Below are 19180 nucleotides of genomic sequence, written 5' to 3' on the forward strand. Positions count from 1 at the left end.
CAAAACAGTGTCCAAACCTTTGTGTTTTAGCTTTACACAGCATCCCAACTCTTTAGCTAACTTAATAACTTTAGCTATCCAGGGACAAGGGTACCTAGACCCGGTTTGTAGAGTACGCTTGGGGAGTGTGATTGTGTGTACAGCGTCTCTTTATGTCTGTCTCCACGTTGGTTGAGTGTGGAGTGAGTGCATATGAGAGCATGAGGGTGGGAATGGATGTTTGTGTCTGTGTGTGCCTGTATGTCTGTGTCTATATGTCAGGTTGGGTATCAGACGCCACCTCTCTGGGGACACCTCAGGCCCTCCAAGGTTTGGAGGCCTATCTCCACCCACCACCACTTCCCCTGCCGGTGGCGGACTCCCTCAGGTGTCGGTGTGTTGGTGGTTCTTTGTGTCTGGGGGTGGGCGTCCGGGTACACACCGGCTCACTCCTTGGCGGCCGCTTGTCGGGGCCTGGGGCCTGGGGCTCGCTCGGGCCCCTTTGGAGGTGGGGTGCCCCCGGCCTCTCGGCCTGGGGCTCGGTCACTCAGGCGCAGCTGGGGGCCGGCGGAGCTCACGGGCGCGTCACTGCAACTCCCCCTGACTTCTGCTCCGCGGCTGCTGGGCGAGCCCTCATCTGGGACTCTCCTCAGCTCTTACTGGAACAGTGGCGCGGCTGCCCCTCTGTTGGTCTTCCATGGTCTCTTGTGTTCTGGGGGCCTCTGGATGTCTGGAGTTTTGATCTCCTCCATACCCGCTTCACACCCTGGAGGACGGGGCTGTGGCCCCCCCACACTCCCTAGCAGATCATTACATGGAGAAACCTTTGGAATGCAAGCATGCTGATCCACACAGGTATGCACACATGGGTATTCACAGACGCGGACTAAAGCTTTCTTGGCTGCTACCTCAAAGCACACTGTGCGCTGTCTATCTTGCGTGCTGCACAATATCGTTTATTATTTAGTAAATATTGATATCTATGGCTAGCTAGTTTATTGTGATGGTGCTTTGTTTTCTCTATTATTATGTTGCTCTTTGTTGTTTGCTGTCTCCTCTGTTTGTTTTTTTTGTTTGTTTTTTTTTTTCTCCATACAGGTGACCCAGGAGTTCTTTTTTTTTTTTTTCTCTCTCTCTTCCCCCCCCTTCTCACCGTCTCTTCTCCCCTTTGGTTTTCTTTCTTTCTCTCCCCCTCTTTCTCTCATTCATTCCCCCTGTCCTATTTATTTAAAAAAAAAAAAAAAAAAAATGACAAAGGATGAACTGAAGCTCTGCCATCACGTAATGTCGCATACTGCTGTTTCTGATGTCATTTAAAAAAAAAAAATTAAAAAAAATAACTTTAGCTAAAGTGAATAGTTAGTCTAATTCATTAGTGCAGCATTACTGGATCACCTCTGTTTGAAGTGATATAATGTGATATACAACTATCACTGTGTTTAACTACCATAATAATTCTTAGGGTACTGAGTGCATGCTTAATTAGATTTTTTTTTTTTTTTTTTAAACATACTGCTCCATTACTATGTTTGACAGGCTGAAGTTGTCGGGTCACCTCCTAAATCGACCATCTGTTACAGGTGTTTTGTGCCAGAAATGGAGTGTCCACTGAAGACTGAAGATACTGAATCTCTACGCCTTGCCATTGATCCCTCTTGTGCCTTCATCTAGACAAGAGACATTAACTTAACCACTCTCATATGCTCTGTACCTACATCACCTTCCCTGACAGTTGTAGCTTGGCTCATCTGACGGTGACATTATAAGAATGTGTTATTTTGCAAAGTGCTCTCTAGGGTTCCTAAATAAAATATGGCATTGAGGTAATTTCTTTTGAATTAATCCCTTCTTCTGAAATATAAGAACCTCTCCTGGTTTTAATGGCACTTTGGATTTCCTTACTTTCTGTTCCACTTCCAAACCCAAATAGATGCTGACAAGCTGACACAGTGACATGGAAGAGGGAAAGAAGTTGGAAAGGACTACTACAAATAAACCCAATGCCTAACAATGAAAAATGAATAATAATAATAATAATAATAATAATAATAATAAAGATAAAAGATGAAGTAACAAGTTTTTAGTTTTTTTGTTTATTCCAAATGATCATCCACATGAAATGTGGATGATCTGATATCCTCGTGTTGGTGTTGTTCCCAGACCATCATGAAAATGTTGTTCCAGGTTCAACATTGCAAGTGACCAATCACATTGTTGTGACGTTATTCTTTTGCGCGCCAAGCCATTCGTGCATTTATGAAATTCCAATGTTGCAAGGACAATATCAATTCTGCTTACTGTTTATTAAAGGGTTAGGGTTAGGGTCAGGGTCCGTTGATCGGCGGACAGAGGCGGTTTCACGCAGCTTTAGTACAGTTTTTTGTTTTACGCCGTTTTTTCCCGAAGTCGCAAAAGTATGACGTCACAACATTCTGATTGGTCACTTGCAATGTTGATCCTGGAACAACAATTAGTATGATGATCTGGGAACAACACCAACACGAGGATATCAGATCAACCGTGACATGTGATGACAAACACCATAATGGAAGGCCTTAGTCATCACATGCTTAAACTCATCATATATTTTTTGCATATGCTGAACAGGCAGTCAGACATGCTGTAACTGTGGGGTAGAAAACAGCATGAACACCATACGGCAGGGGTCTCAAACTCCAGTCCTCGAGGGCATGGAAAAGTTGCATGACACTGGCCCTTGAGGACTGGAGTTTGAGACCCCTGTCATATGGAATATGACAGGTGTGTTGAACTGCATGAAGACTCTGAAGTTTCTCTTCTCTTCTGGCAGGACAGTAATGTGGCCTTGTCCTGTGAGCCACTGTAAGGATGTACAGTGGGGCAAAAAAGTATTTAGTCAGCCACCGATTGTGCAAGTTCCCCCACCTAAAATGATGACAGAGGTCAGTAATTTGCACCAGAGGTACACTTCAACTGTGAGAGACAGAATGTGAAAAAAAAATCCATGAATCCACATGGTAGGATTTGTAAAGAATTTATTGGTAAATCAGGGTGGAAAATAAGTATTTGGTCAATAACAAAAATACAACTCAATACTTTGTAACATAACCTTTGTTGGCAATAACAGAGGTCAAACGTTTACTATAGGTCTTTACCAGGTTTGCACACACAGTAGCTGGTATTTTGGCCCATTCCTCCATGCAGATCTTCTCGAGAGCAGTGATGTTTTGGGGCTGTCGCCGAGCAACACGGACTTTCAACTCCCGCCACAGATTTTCTATGGGGTTGAGGTCTGGAGACTGGCTAGGCCACTCCAGGACTTTCAAATGCTTCTTACGGAGCCACTCCTTTGTTGCCCGGGCGGTGTGTTTTGGATCATTGTCATGTTGGAAGACCCAGCCTCGTTTCATCTTCAAAGTTCTCACTGATGGAAGGAGGTTTTGGCTGAAAATCTCACGATACATGGCCCCATTCATTCTGTCCTTAACACGGATCAGTCGTCCTGTCCCCTTGGCAGAAAAACAGCCCCATAGCATGATGTTTCCACCCCCATGCTTCACAGTAGGTATGGTGTTCTTGGGATGCAACTCAGTATTCTTCTTCCTCCAAACACGACGAGTTGAGTTTATACCAAAAAGTTCTACTTTGGTTTCATCTGACCACATGACATTCTCCCAATCCTCTGCTGTATCATCCATGTGCTCTCTGGCAAACTTCAGACGGGCCTGGACATGCACTGGCTTCAGCAGCGGAACACGTCTGGCACTGCGGGATTTGATTCCCTGCCGTTGTAGTGTGTTACTGATGGTGACCTTTGTTACTTTGGTCCCAGCTCTCTGCAGGTCATTCACCAGGTCCCCCCCGTGTGGTTCTGGGATCTTTGCTCACCGTTCTCATGATCATTTTGACCCCACGGGATGAGATCTTGCGTGGAGCCCCAGATGGAGGGAGATTATCAGTGGTCTTGTATGTCTTCCATTTTCTGATGATTGCTCCCACAGTTGATTTTTTCACACCAAGCTGCTTGCCTATTGTAGATTCACTCTTCCCAGTCTGGTGCAGGTCTACAATACTTTTCCTGGTGTCCTTCGAAAGCTCTTTGGTCTTGGCCATGGCGGAGTTTGGAGTCTGACTGTTTGAGGCTGTGGACAGGTGTCTTTTATACAGATGATGAGTTCAAACAGGTGCCATTCATACAGGTAACGAGTGGGGGACAGAAAAGCTTCTTACAGAAGACGTTACAGGTCTGTGAGAGCCAGAGATTTTCCTTGTTTGAGGTGACCAAATACTTATTTTCCACCCTAATTTACGAATAAATTCTTTACAAATCCTACCATGTGGATTCATGGATTTTTTTTTCACATTCTGTCTCTCACAGTTGAAGTGTACCTCTGGTGCAAATTACTGACCTCTGTCATCATTTTAAGTGGGGGAACTTGCACAATCGGTGGCTGACTAAATACTTTTTTGCCCCACTGTACTTAGAGTAGAACTGGACTGTCACCGGCCTCAGGCTCTTCACCCTTTTCAAAGACAAAGCAGTCATTTAGATAAAATATTAGATATTGTTTACCTGTAAATGCACAAAGTAAATTTAGAAATGTAATTATTGTCAAGAGTGAACAAGCACTGATAGTGTAATCTACAGCTGTGGCCAAACGTTTAGAGAATGAGAAGTGTTGTTTGCTTATTTACAAAGTTTGCTGTTTCAGTGATAGTTGTATATCACATTATATCACTTCAAACAGAGGTGATCCAGTAATGCTGCACTAATGAATTAGACTAACTATTCACTTTAGCTAAAGTTATTAAGTTAGCTAAAGAGTTGGGATGCTGTGTAAGACATAAATAAAGCTAAAATACAAAGGTTTGGACACCGTTTTGCATGTTTCCATACTGTAGGGGTCTCTGCAAGCATACAGAGGGGGTACTCTGAGAGGGTCCAAGATGACAACTTTGGAATTCTACTAGAAACAGTCGATCATATTTGTTGTCAAAGCTGAATTCAGGGCAAACTACGCTAAATTAGCGTTTTTAGCTAACAGCTACAATAAGCATAACAGTTACTGTACGGCTATCTTTTGTTAACATGACGCTTGTTCTTATACATGTAATACATTTATTACCAACCTGAGAGTTTATCTGCTGGTCATTCGACATGACGAATGACTTCTGAAGTCTTAATTCAACTCAAGACGCTGTAGATTCCCGTCAGTAACACTTTCGGTCCGCTAGTAAAACGTAGTTCTATTAATCTGCGCTTGAACCGGAACCGGATGTAAGTTCCAAAAAACTGAATTTTGGAACTGAAATTGAATTGTAGAACTGAAATTGAATGGTGAGAAGTGAAACTGAAATTATTCGAGAGCTGAATTTTTAAAGGATAAAATGCAGTTTCAAAGCAAATCAATTCATTTTCAAAATATAAAATTCAATTTCAATTTAGTGATGATCATTTTCAAACCATAAATTCAATTTCAAATTAGACTAATTCAAATTCAGTTTTCAAAAGCATTTATTCAAGTTACAATTCAGATTCAATCTGAGCAATTCAAATTCAAATTTAACTTATTCAAATTCAGTTTCTGATGGCACAGATTTCTGCCCATAGTGAACAACTTTCTAATTTGACCTCAGTGAACAGTTTGCTGCTGAGTTTATGGGCTCGGTCCCTCATGTAAAAAAAAAGAAAAAAAAGAAACAAGAATTAGGCCCATTTTGTAAATTCGCATCGTACTTTTCAGAAAGAAGGGTTATCCAGAGTGTGCTCATTGGTGGAGTTGGAGATTAACAGCCTGAGCTACTCTTTTGTGGTCATGTCCAGGGGCGTAATTTCCAGAGGGGGTTAGGGAGGTTATGACCTCCCCAATAATCAGACCCAACAAATATAAGAATTATCAAGTATCTTGCATAAATAGGCTGTTGATTTTCTTTACTCATTTCAGGTATTACCAGCAAAATAGTTGCTAATCATCAGGGAATTTACCCAGATTTATTTATTTATGTAGACAGAGATCTTGACCCCCCCAATGTTCAGCACAAAGTTACGGTCATGGTCATGTCCTGCTTCAAAAAAGGATTTCCCATGGGTGTTGTCACGGTAACTATGTCCATTATTATTTTATTCTCTCTGTGAGGTTACAGTCGGCCTTTGCATGGAGTTTTTAATATATATGTAGAGACTGAGAAGAGTCACTTGGACAGATGTATTCAATAAAATAAATAAATACATAAATATGTTCTGTTTAAGAAAGTCTGTGAGGCGTACACTTTTTTTACTTTCAACGCACCACATACACATTTTATGACTAGCAGGGGTTCAGATTACCATTTTGTGGGATGATGAAGTGTAACAACCAGCATAAGTCCACATGAGAAGGCAGGCTTCTCTGCCATTACCGTCTTTGGCTATGGCCTCACAAACTGCCCAGAACCTTGAAAAATTACTCTAAGGTGGTACCTGGTGCATTAAAATGTGATGCCAAAGGGACTAAGCATCAGTATATGAGTTGGGAATGAGACCAGGTATGGAGGAGGATTTCTGAAAGCAGTCAACCAACTCCTGCTCCTTTTTGTGGATCAAAAAAATTGAAAAAATGTTATTTTGCTTGGTAGACTTTTTTATTTATTTTTAAAATATTTTTTTGGTGATGTTTTTTCCCCTTGGTGAAGCCTCAGAAGCATCACCCCCAGACCTAAAGCACAGAAAGTCACAGTTGTTTGCCTTCTGTGCTGTTTCATGTTCAGAAAGTTTCACAGGAGTTCATTGTGTCAGGTCTTCCAGTGTCTGAAAAGATGCAGAGAGTGTGTGTTTGTGTGTCTGTGTCGACCACCGGGGAGAGATAAGTCACTGCTTGAACTTGCGCCAGACATATCGCGCTAAATGCACATAGTATGTGGCTGTTCGGGAGAAATTCATTTCAGTTTGAAAGAAGGAGAATGTTGTCTTCAGGATGGACAACCGACATTCACAGCATCACAGAAACAAAAAAAATAGTATGCATCTAGCATGCTGTCAGTGGGTGTATTTTTTGTGGGCAGAGGGTCAGAATTTATCCAGAATCTCCAGCTCTGGAGGAATAAAGGGAGTCTGTGGCGATAATGCTCCAGCTCGTCAGATGCTCAGAGATGATCCAAGGCAGGGACATCATATCCTGGCTAAGCCTCCAGTAACCCACCCCCTCCCTTTCCCCCAGCTTGCTGAGAGGAGCCAGAGGAAAGACATGGAACAGGGAATTATCTTGTAGACTTGATTGAACACACCCTATGTTTCAGCGTATCTGCAGTCCAGAGTAAATTGTTGTTTATCATGCTGCAGCAGAACCTCTGCTGATTAATCTGTAGGACCAAAGGAAAGGCGGGAAGGAGGTTGGGGTTAATTTTTTCTTTTTTGTTACCCATAATTTTACAGTTTCAGCTCGATATCCTCGCTGAAAATTGTTCTTAAGATTTGAGTTGATAAAAATGTTAATGCAGTCATGTGAGCTTAAACAGCACCAGCTTCTCCAGCTACATTCATGCTATAATAGCTTGTTGCTGGGTGTTGTTTAACCTGAAATGACCTGCAGACACTGTTTGGAGAGGAAAAAAATATTTAGGTTGCAAACGTGACTAGAATTATTCACTAAATAATAAATAATTTATGTAGGATTACAACACAATTAAACACAATATTTCTTTCGCTAACTAAACATGGCTTTGGGTTGTTATGAGTTAAAGGTGGATTTCTTAAGTCTTCATCCTTCTGGTTTATAGAAGGTGCAAAGCTGTAAATTAGCTGCCAATAAGCTTTGCAAGTAAACACCACACTGGCTTCTATACAGCACCCTTTGGACTTAATAATACTACTAACAATAATGTAGGTTTATTACGTGCTTGGCGAAGCTGTCAGGGATTTATAGATCTTTATGACTTTAACATGCAGCTGCACTGAATACAAACATGACTTCAGGGCCCGACCTGAACATGGGTTTGTCTGTTTTTTAGTGAATAAGTCACGCAATGTAATGCCAGACAGTATTATAGGAATCCATCTCTGGCAGGTTTTCAAGCATGTTTTCCAGCAGTTTAGTCATTGACAGGTTTTCCACTTCTGTTTAGTCTTGGGAGTCAAGTCTTAACTCCTGTACGCTATTGACTTCAACAAAGACTGTTAGGAGTGCATTTAGTATTCAGCATAATTAGTCATTAAACATTTACCAGCGTTGTTTTAACTCTCGCATGTATCATTTTTTTCTTTGAAGTATTTCATTGGAAAAATTAAAGAATCATTTAGAAATGCTAATTAGGTTTTTCTCACGTTTGTTTACTCTGACTCCCATACGCAATTGTTTTTTTTTCCCCTTCCTGCCTTTTTTTATTTATTTAAAAGAGTTATTAGAAACAGAAAAAATATATATTTTAATGGTCCATTTTAATTGGTCTCCAGGGAAATGGTTAGTATGCCAACCCACCCTGAAGTTAAAAGGCTACCTCATGCCATGATTGATTGATTGATTGATAGATAGATAGATAGATAGATAGATAGATAGATAGATAGATAGATAGATAGATAGATAGATAGATAGATAGATAGATAGATAGATAGATAGATAGATAGATAGGAGTGTTCTTGGCACATTAGGGTTTCAAGGCTGAATGTTATGTTTCTCACACTGTGTCTTTTGTGGCACCTCGCCTTGGTCAACTCTAGCAAACTCTAGCAAAAGAGAAAGGATTTGATTATTTTGTCAACCTTTTCCATTGCCTTGATCTTAACTGGGGTGAAAGCACACAAAACAGAAAGGATGAAGTGTCCATGGGTACTTCTTCCTATTGTGTGCAAAAAATTTGCCAGTCTCAAAAGATACAATAAACAGGGAGGTTAAGTTCAATGGCATAGCTTCCATTCAGCTTCAGTTTTTATTAGTTGCAGTCAGGCCTTCACTTGCATCTGAGCACCTCTGTTAAATGTCACTGTTGTATTGGTACATCTTCGAATCATTGTTTGGGTTATTACAAAAGACACGGGGAATCTATTTAGCGGGCGAGCATTGACATTGGAATTCAGCTGAGGACAATGTTGTGCTCTATTGACGGTCTGCTACAACAGCAATACAAAAAAATGATTTGGTGGAGATTGCCCACGTATGCTCATTTCATTACGTTCATTTCCTTTTCGAATGGCAACAAATACAAGAGCTGCGGATGTTAGCAGTTCAATGCAGTAAAAATGGCTATTGACAGTCCTTAAGTTTACTCTGCAGCAATGCTTCATTGTCCTGCCCTTGTCCTGGAAATAGTTACTCTGAGGCTCTATTCAGTGCAAGTGAAGGGTTTTTTTTGTCTGTATCAATGCACGAGAGTCATTGTTTCAATTATATCCATGTAATTACATCTATAAATTATAATGCGTGTGTGTGTTGGGTTGAAGCATGTGTGCTGAAATTCCTCATTATGTGAGTGGAAAACTATTAAAAGAAAAAGATGGGAAGGCTGAAATCATGTGTCCATGTAATCAGCCCGGTGACAGGCCTGCAGCTGTGATCTCTAACAGTGACAGTAGCAGTCAGATAGGATGCTCTGTTACTGACCAGAGAGGCAATTAGTCATTCCAGTACAGAGCTGGAAAGGTGCGACTGTAAAGCATGTGGTACTGGGAGTTCAGCGGAGCAGATTTCACCACCGTGCAGACACAGGCATCAGTTGCAAATCCTCTTTATTCCCCCATAAATCCCCACGGCTGTGCACATCCTGTCAGGACGCCTGTGTGGGCATGTCAGCACTCCCCGACCGAGCCGTGAGCAGAGCTGTGCTGGCTGTATGGACACCAGCCACATTACAGACATAATCAAATTCTACTTAATTCAAGTGAGGCCACAAAGGCTGCTTTAATAATACTGCCTGTCATTTGGAGGTTTTTTTCCTGCTCCTAGCACAGTCGAGTATTATATATATACTGAACATGTATGCCGGAAGGAATCACAATCTTGATCCTGGATGTGCTGGAGCAGTGAGTGACAAAGGCATCATCACAGCAATGTGGACGAATGATAGTAATATTACAGTAACACTTTATGAGGTAAATCTGCTCCTGCTCCTGTCAGAGATCAGGGTCAGACACAGATCAGCATTTCTGGAGAGGAAACCTTTGTACTGTTTATTTAACGTTGCTATTCTACAATGTTCTGCTTACTCAGTCTTTCATGTGAGCGACATACAACCTTACAGGATCACAAATGAGGTGTGTCCGTAATTTGTGACATGCATACAGGATTCATTGTTGGCAGGTTAAGTGCTGGCTGCAAGTAGGAAAAGAAGGTTTCCTAGTAATCACAAGGTAGCGCTTTCCACCTGCCTGCATGTCAAAACATCTTTAAGTAAACACTAAACTTGATTGGCTCCTGATATTTGGTACATGTGTGTTTGCATTAGTTAATAAAATGTGTATGAACTTTTTGGTTTCTTTTAATCAAGGTTGAATTATTCTGAAGCATTCAGCAGCTTGCTGGAATCATTTTTTTCAGTTTATTTCATTTGGAGATCTGCTCTGCAGGTGTTAAGCCATGAATTTAATTCACAAAAGGCCCTTTTGTAAAAGGTAGTAATGTTATTACACTTGCATTAGACTATTGTGTGAGAATGTGGTTTTTTAATCTTTTTACAGGGATCTTTAGTCAGGAAGCTCCTCATCAAGTGATGATGAGCCAAAAAATTAAACTTTTGTATAAGTGTGTCATTTTTAAATGGGTTAATCCAGCAATTCACTGTCTGGCACTTATCTATCCACAGGTGGCATTTGTTAAATTGCTGTTAAAGTCTCAAAAAAATCTTGAATTCACCTTTTGTGAACCCAAAAGAAGCCTTTTGGTTCCTTTCATCTGACTTAGACATGGCCACCAAATGTATGTAGCAAAGTAGCAAAGGCTGTTTATTGTCAGAAGCTGCTGGCATCACAGAGATAAGCACAAGGTGTCCTTTGGCACTGGTTCTTATAGGAAGGCTGGAGGTGTGTTGGTGGCTTTAGTCACAATTGTCTCAGCCAGGAGATTTTTCAAAGTCACTCACTGCATTTAGGGAGGTCTGTGCTTTGTTTTCAGTCAGCGATTAGCTTCAGTTTTAACCCTTTTTTTGATGATGTTCAGGCACCACAGCTAACCTGTGGTTTGAAGTAAATATCATCCAATGTTAGCCCAGCACTAAAAGAAATAACACTTCAAAATATGCTTCATGGCAAGGGGTCAAGCGCTCATGAATCGACACCAAAAGATACCTAGTATCTCTTTGACAAAATGGAAAAATTTGGTTTCCTCGGAGTGAAAACTGTGTGGTTTATTCTGACTTTTAGCCTCTGATTTGATTCCTTAAAAAACTTCCGAAAACACTGCAAAAAAAGCAAAAAGTAGCATCTTACCAGCAGACCTACCCTGCCTGATAATAGAGAAGAATTCTGAAGACAGAGTAGTGCTTCTCACAGGTACTGACCTTTCTGTTAGGAATTACCGTAAAATGCACTTCAGACATTTGTGTTGCACAGCATTATTTTGCTACTGTTTGATTATCTCCTTGCAAAAAGCTGCAGGCTTCATTATCTATTGTATGTATACTAAATTTAAGACCATGCTTTTGCAGAACATCCTCTGCAGTAAGCACAGAGAGATAAAAATAAAAACTAGTGTTGAGTAGTGTACTTAATGCAGGCAACATGAAATGCAACCAACCATAACAGCTGATACTGTAGGTATTATAGGATTTTTGGTTTCTCTCTGACATTTTTGTGATAGGTCTCGGTGCTTACTCTGGGCGAATTTTTCTACCTGTTAAATAAAAGTCTCCCTCGGTGTGCAGAGGCGGCTGAGACCCTGCATGTTTCCTGGTGGATGTGTCAAACGGAAGACAGCGGGGAGCAAGGTGAGGGCAGCAAGGTGTGGGGTGGGGAGTGAGCGAGGGAGGGGAGAGGAGACAGGACGGTTCGCAGGCCATTTAGTGGGTGCATGTTCATTAGCATGGAGCATGGGCTGTTCCCTCTCCTCGGGGAATGAGCCGCGCTATCTGACATCCTCGATACAGTAAACAAACTGCGCCTTGCACATCCCTGCTTCGCACACCCCAACGCACAGCAACGGCTTGCTCTGTGAAGACGAGTCCATTTTAAGGGAGCGCTCAACTGAAACACAACTTTTCTCATTAATTAGTTTCATTGTAGCTCCGCTGCTAAGATGTCCCGGTGCTAAGTGAACGCAGCTTAAATAAGGTGTTGTTTTTTAGGCCGAGATCTGCCCGCGTCGCTCGTCTTAGACCCTTCGACTCGACTTATTACGCCCTCGCAGCTTTAAGAAATTCTGAACTCTCCGCTTGTCTTTTATCAAAATCATTCAAGTTCAGAGCATGACTAGTGAGATTGATGGAAAATTGAGCTGCTCCCTCATGCAGCAAAGAACAGTGGAGCCATTCCCTCACCCGCCACTCCTCCATCAGTCCAAATGTGCACAGATATAGACTATTGATAAATGCCTCTGAACTATTCTGAGACTAGAAATTTAAAGGCTTCAAATTTTGTTCTTCTGTGGTGCACGGATAAATCTGGCTAAGTGCTAGACAGTGATACTCTCTGACACCTGAGGCAGCCACGTATTTCTCTGCATGGGGACACCGGGCGCCAATTTATCTCCAGACTTGTGTCTATTTCTGATGATTGAGCTCTATAACTTCCAGAAATGGCCTCTTAAATCAGACTGTATTTTACAGTGTGTGAACCCTCGCTGAAATTGCAGACAGTGTCTACTGTTTCATGGTGAAATAACTGTCTTAAAACATTTTTCAACATCGCTCACTCAAGGGGCAGCTACATCAGCTATCGAAGCGCTAGAAATATCCACGTAACGAGCTTGGTTCAACAGTGTAACACCACAAATGTATGCTTAGACAGAAGTGTGACTTTTCTAAACCTGCTCAGAAAATAGATTAGATATTTTTATTAATTAAACGACTGTTTTAAAGTCCCGAGCCAGCCCTAGTTTCTTTATATTTTATTTTCAATGAGCCAGATTTTCTAGTAATTTTATTAAAGTCTTGAGCAATCGTTCTCCAGACTTTCTGATGGTCTCACTCACCAAACTTAAGAGATGAATCACTGTTGTGTCTACATACAACAGACAACTTAGTTTCTAGCAGCCTGTCACAAAAATGCATAATTTGTTCCCATTTCTTAGTTAAATCTATGAAAAATGCAAAGATAGCACAGTATGACAGGATCAACAGTATATGACAGTGTTTGTGCACCAGTGATTCCTAATGAGACTTGGCATATCTCAGCGTGGTGTGCGCTGTGTCCTTAAAAACCTGGACAAACAGAGGGCAACAGAAGGAGTGGCGGGCCTAAACTCCCTACAGCAGATAAATAGTAAGTCGTGTCCTTAAGAAACAGAAAAAAATCCAGCAAAAACCTCACACAGAACCTGATACGTGCATCTGGCCCTTTTGGACACAGGGAGAAAGGCTAATGTCTTATACAGGCTAAGCTTACTCTTGAAGCCACTGAGGTGTTCGTTGGCGAGGGTGATGCGATGTCTCTGGTATGAATTAACTTATTAAACTTGATACAGTCCAATAACTTCAGCCATACTCATCTTGTCCTTTAGATTCTTTAATTCCACGATTAACATAGCAGCGCAGGGGTTACAAACTATTTGCCTGCTTCTGATCAAAAACACATCTGCCACTAATTACGGTCACTCAAAAAGTGACCTCTAGCGGCATACATAAGGTATCAATCCAAAATTGGCTCCTACAGGTCTTATGGAGTGATGAATCCAACAGTTGACATTTTTGGTTGAAATCATGGTCAATATTTATGGAGGAAGTCAAGTGAGAGGTGCAACAGTGAGTCTGCAGCCAGCCCTGTCATGGTTTGGAGCATTTCAGCCAGAGGTATTGAGATATTCCTAAAACTGATGGAATTATGAATGCAGAAAAATATAGTCAGATTTTAATCCACCTGGAAAGTATCTGATTGACAACAGCTTCATTTTTCACACTGCCAATGTAGTAAAAGCATACTGGAATAGAAACACACAGTTGCACACTATCAATCACAGATTAGCCTCCCCGGAGTCTGGACCTCAACATCATTGAAGCAGTGTGGGATTAGAACAAAAAGTCAGCTAACATCCAAAGAAGAGCTTTGAATGTCATTCAAGAACCTGGAGATCTATTCCTGAGACTACTTAGAGAAATTAAAACAAAGTTAAGAATAAAGCTGTTGATACCAAATATTGACTTTCAAGCTTGTAGTAACAGTACAGAAACTATATTTCTGTCTTATGTTCGGTATTTGGATTTTTGTTTGCATGTTTCAGTAACTGCTGCACCTATTTCATGCTATCCTAGCAAAATATAAAGAAATAAAGGGTGAGCTGAGACTTTTGCGAGATTCTTATTCACTCATTCTTTATCTATGCTGCCCTCATGTCTGTACATGTTACATTCAGGAGCGAGTTAACTTTAGTTAGCACAAAGAACAAGTTGCCGCAGAACTCAGAGAAGTAGCCTGGCACATAGTCCCTGTAAATTCACAGTACTTGAATTTGGTTAATTAGTGGAATTTTATTACCGTAGGCCACAGTAGCCCACCCCCAGCCCCTCATTTACAGGCTTTATGCTAAGTTACACTAACAGGCTGCAGCCTGTAGCTTGTTATTTACTATGCAGTCACAACAGTGATATTGATTTTCTCATCTAACTGTTGGCGAGAAAGCCCATCTGCCTATTCCCCCAAAATGTTAAACGTCAGTGTTAAATGTAATACGTGAATGGGTTTGAATTTGAATTAACAGGTGCTTAATTTTAAGGGGTTTTATAAAACAACCGCATTATAATGCCGCAGATACAGCCTGGAAGGATATTGGTGAGGAAAAATGAAACATTGCTCTGAGTAAAAAGCATCAGTTTGGTTATTAGCAGGCTGAATCAAACTAAACTGAAATGATTTATAGCTTATTTTAAGGATTTAAGCAACATATTGTGAACAGTTTACCTTCCTCTCTGGACCAGCTTGTGCTGCTTTATCATCTATTTTTCATTGGCAAATAACATAAGCTTACTTTTTTTTCCTCAGCAGCTTTTTCAAGAGTTTCCACTCTGTGGTTAGGTCATGCTAAAATGCTCTGAGACAAAACAAACCAATTTCGTTTATTTTGGCAGCCTAATGATATAATAGCCACAGCTTCCAGTGCTGTCCACGTCTCTGTGAAGGTATTAGTTTTGTTGCTGCCTGAGAGGGTTTGCTGATCATGAAATTATTTACGGTTATTGTCCTCTTTTTAGACTCCAGAGCCGGGGAGGGGGCACCGCAGAAAATTGACCACGCTGTCATCGGTGGAGTGGTTGCTGTGGTGATGTTTGCCATCCTCTGCGCGCTCATTGTTCTTGGTCGATACTTTGCCAGACACAAAGGTAAAGCACCGGCAGGGCAATCATACTTGATCATGAACACATCTTAAGCGTTCAAGTGGGTTTTTTTGTTGCTTTTTCTTTGTTGCCGATGGAGTACAATGGGACTGAAGTGAACAAGAGAGTGACGAGGCGGCATGCAGCTAATTTGCGTGCGCTCTTTTGCAGGAACTTACTTCACGCATGAAGCCAAAGGGGCGGACGACGCAGCCGATGCGGATACGGCCATCATCAACGCGGAGGGGGGACACAACAACACAGACGAGAAGAAGGAGTATTATATTTAAACTGGACAGGCCAGGAGAGACGGGTGGGGATGCTGGTGGTTGTGATAGTGGTTGTGGTGGTGCTGTAGGAGCATTGTGTCTAACTCTGATTGGTTGAAGATGACTTAAAGGCAGGGAGGGCAATATTTAAAGAGAAGGAGAAGAAAGAAAAAGGCGGGAAAAGTTGGACTGACGTGGTGGCCAAGTGGTAAGAAGAAGAGGTGTTGCTGAGTGTCCTATTCGACCCTTCCTGGACAGCTGGGGCCTATTCTGTACAGTTCAGTTATTTTACAGACAATTTTGTGCCTTGTTCTCTTTCTTTTGTTTGTTTCGTTGTTTTCCCCTCACACGCCGGTTGAATTGGATTCGTTTTTTTGTCTTTTATCATGTACTCCACTTGATCTTTTGTTGCATTTGGCTTCGTCTATGTGTGCCGCAGCTAGCTTTGAGCTCATGTACCCAGATACAGCGTGATGAGCCTGCTCCTCAGTGCTTTTTTCTTTTTTTCTTTTTTTGGAGCAATCTACAGAGTTCATTAACTGGAATACGGTGTCAACACATTTCTCCCCGCTGGGTCAAAGTCCAACAGTGCCTGCAAGTTCATCAGAGGCCCCCCCTCCTCCCCACATTCCCTCGTACAGGCAGGTCTGATTGGGTTTCAAGTATTACAGCGCAGATTTCCCTCAGCCCCTTTGAGGTCAGGTTCACTGTGTTGATTACTTATATAACAGTCGTGAGTAATTTTGCTCATCATAGAATGTATTTGTACATGAAGGTGATGTAAAAGTGGCGGTACGTACCATTTCGCACCAAACCACACAGTACAACCAATCTTTTGTGGTTTCTGATGATTAGTCGCTAAGAGGCTTTTGCCCAACTCCACCTACGATATCTCGGCAGCTGTAATGTGCCATGATATACAGTTCTAAGTTCTATATAGCCCTTTCTGTCATTTCTGATTGGGATACATAAATAATGAATCTATAATAGAGAGAGAATAACTCTACACAATGCCTTTTGCTAAGCTTCAGATAAGCTTGATGTCTCTATGATAAATAGAAAACTACAGCCAACAGCCAGCTAGCTTGAGACTTGGCTACCTTGAGCTTCACTGCAGCTTGTAAGTGTAGCTGATTCTACCCCTCTTCAGTAGTTATTGACCCAAAAGACTCTGTTTGCAGGTGTTATTATGGGTCAAACTTTACATTCACACATACACGCCTTACACAAAATAGGTCCTGCTACACTGATCGTAACATTTTATTTAATGGTATTCATTAGCTGTTGGTATACCCTGCCATGTGTCTGTTCGCTTTTGTTTTAAATATGACATTTGTCACCTTTTCATACCACCCACGTAGTCTACCTTGGACCAAATCTAATAATTATAGTGCGCTTATACAGTATACAGCAAGTATAGCTTGTGTAAAGCATAGAGCTTTGCAGTGAGCTTCTCGCTAAATAACTGACTTTATTTGATGGCACACTATATTGGCCAGTTAACTGGGAGATGTTAAAAGGCCTTGAGTTATTAATTTTCCAAGGTTTTACCCTTTTATTTGCCGTATCTAAGGGAAGAAAGAATGTTAGGCCTTCAGTGTTTCCTGCCCATGTAAAATATCCTGGCACGTCTCTGTCAATACAGCACGTGAACAAAAAATTCACAGCTTATTTTTATTTTTTTTTGCCCTTACCCATACACAAGTATCTCTGCAAATATGAATGAGTTATATTTTCTTGCTGTGTTTTTAGACATTTCACCTTTGATAACTTGCGAGGGCTCTTGGCCATACAAGTTATCAAAGATTTGCAGATAGCTTTAGACTTGGGGGAAAGATAATTTTCTTACTGTCATCCTGCAGCCACAAACCTTCACAGACGAAGTGTCTGCTGTTAGAAATTTCTCTCTTTTTGTTCGACAACACAAATCGGCAGTGTGCACACGGCGCGCGCTTCATCTCTGACTAGAAGAGGAAAATCCGTTTGGTAATTAGCGAGTGATTTCAGTGTATTGCCTAAAATAATGGAGGAAAAAAAAAATCTGTAAATGTATTATGAAAAAGGATAACCACTGCCTTAAACCCACCTCTTGATACTTATCATTATAAAGGAAAAGACTGAAGGACTTAATTTAGTGCCTTCTCCTTTGATTTTGAGGCATATGGTTAGTATCATACAGTATCCTCATGTACACTCTTACAGTATACCTTGTATATATCCGTCCTTTTTAACTTACAGGGCCAATACTCATCCCAGTCGTCTGTCCGCGCACCATAGAGCGGCATCACAATTACAACCTGCAGCATAAAAAAGCTGGAATGAGTTTAAAGCTGGAAAAGAAAAAAAGTATTGGCAGCTTCCACTGACTAGAATGTTGTATTCCAGGATATAGTACTTGTCTTAATTAATGACCACAAAAAAAGTGTTATTATCTCAGCTTCACTTCATTTATTATTTATTTGGATATTTTCAAGGACAAGGCTCTGTAGTACTGTATTATCAGAGAGGAATACTGTACTTAAAGCTATAATAAGCTACAATAAAAGTAACTTTTCTGGATTGTAGTTACAGTGTCATGGGAACAGTTATGTGCATGACCTTTTTGTTTTCTGGGATTTGATATTTATCTTAAATGGTGATTGCTGCTTTTAATGGGGCAACGTTAAAAGATCGCCGGAAGCATCGTTCTAATTCCGTTTTTGATTTTGTTATTTTGAAATACTTGATATTGAGTATGTTTGTTTTCACTCTCTCAGGTTCATGAGTGTTAATAGTTGTGTTTTTTTGCATCTCAGGTAGAATGCAAATTTATGGCCCCAAGTATATACTGTAGTACCACAGCTATTCGAAAAAGTAAAGAAACCACAGGATGTACATGTTTTTCTCAGTTGTACAAGTTTATGTGTTCTTAATATGGTGCACTGTTACAGTAAACGTTAATTATTTTGCATAGACCTAGTTCACAAAGAAAGAAAAACTAGATTTGTTAAGCAGACAAAAATGATGTACAGTCAGTGTCAACAAAATCACGATGATGTTCATGAAACCTCTTCTTCTTCTTCCTCCTCCACTGTAACATTTTGCTCATGCAGTATCGGTTATTTAGTAATTATAGGATGTGACCACAGACAGTCAATCAAGCATCTGTTTGCATTCATAGATGAAGATGGTGTATTTACTGTGACATGAAGTTTTATCAACGATCTGTAACGTCTTGGATATTTGGATGAACTTTATGTTTAAAGCCTGGGGCGGCGGCGTGGGGAAGGGTCGGGAGCAGGGTGGGTGGGTCGCTTGTTTTATAACCCCACAATGGTTGTTTATGTTGTTGAATCTTAAATTTCTCTCTATTCCCAGGTGGCATATTTTCTTTTGTGTAGTGAAGAGGATGTTTCTCATATGGCCATGCATATTTTGTATTGGTTCACGCCAACATTTTTACAAAAGGAAAAAAAAAATCAGAAGAGTACTTGTCTTAATAAAAAGATATCAATGTTTAAAGTGGTGTGCCGCTGTGACTTGATCAA

General features: G+C 40.9%; 1 protein-coding gene across 3 annotated transcripts in view; it reads left to right on the forward strand.

Moving 5' to 3' along the window:
* cadm1b (cell adhesion molecule 1b) overlaps positions 1-18933 on the forward strand; it is a 169041-nt gene extending 150108 nt beyond the window's left edge. For all 3 annotated transcript variants that reach the window (XM_082503404.1, XM_082503403.1, XM_082503405.1), the window contains 2 exons: positions 15262-15390; positions 15556-18933. In XM_082503404.1, coding sequence (XP_082359530.1) covers positions 15262-15390; positions 15556-15674 — 248 coding nt within the window. In that variant the 3' untranslated portion in view covers positions 15675-18933. The remainder of the gene's footprint in view (positions 1-15261; positions 15391-15555) is intronic.
* The last annotated feature ends 247 nt before the right edge of the window (positions 18934-19180 follow it).

This window comes from Aulonocara stuartgranti (assembly GCF_965226115.1).
Source record: "Aulonocara stuartgranti genome assembly, chromosome: 14".
In the NCBI taxonomy this organism is placed as follows: domain Eukaryota; kingdom Metazoa; phylum Chordata; class Actinopteri; order Cichliformes; family Cichlidae; genus Aulonocara; species Aulonocara stuartgranti.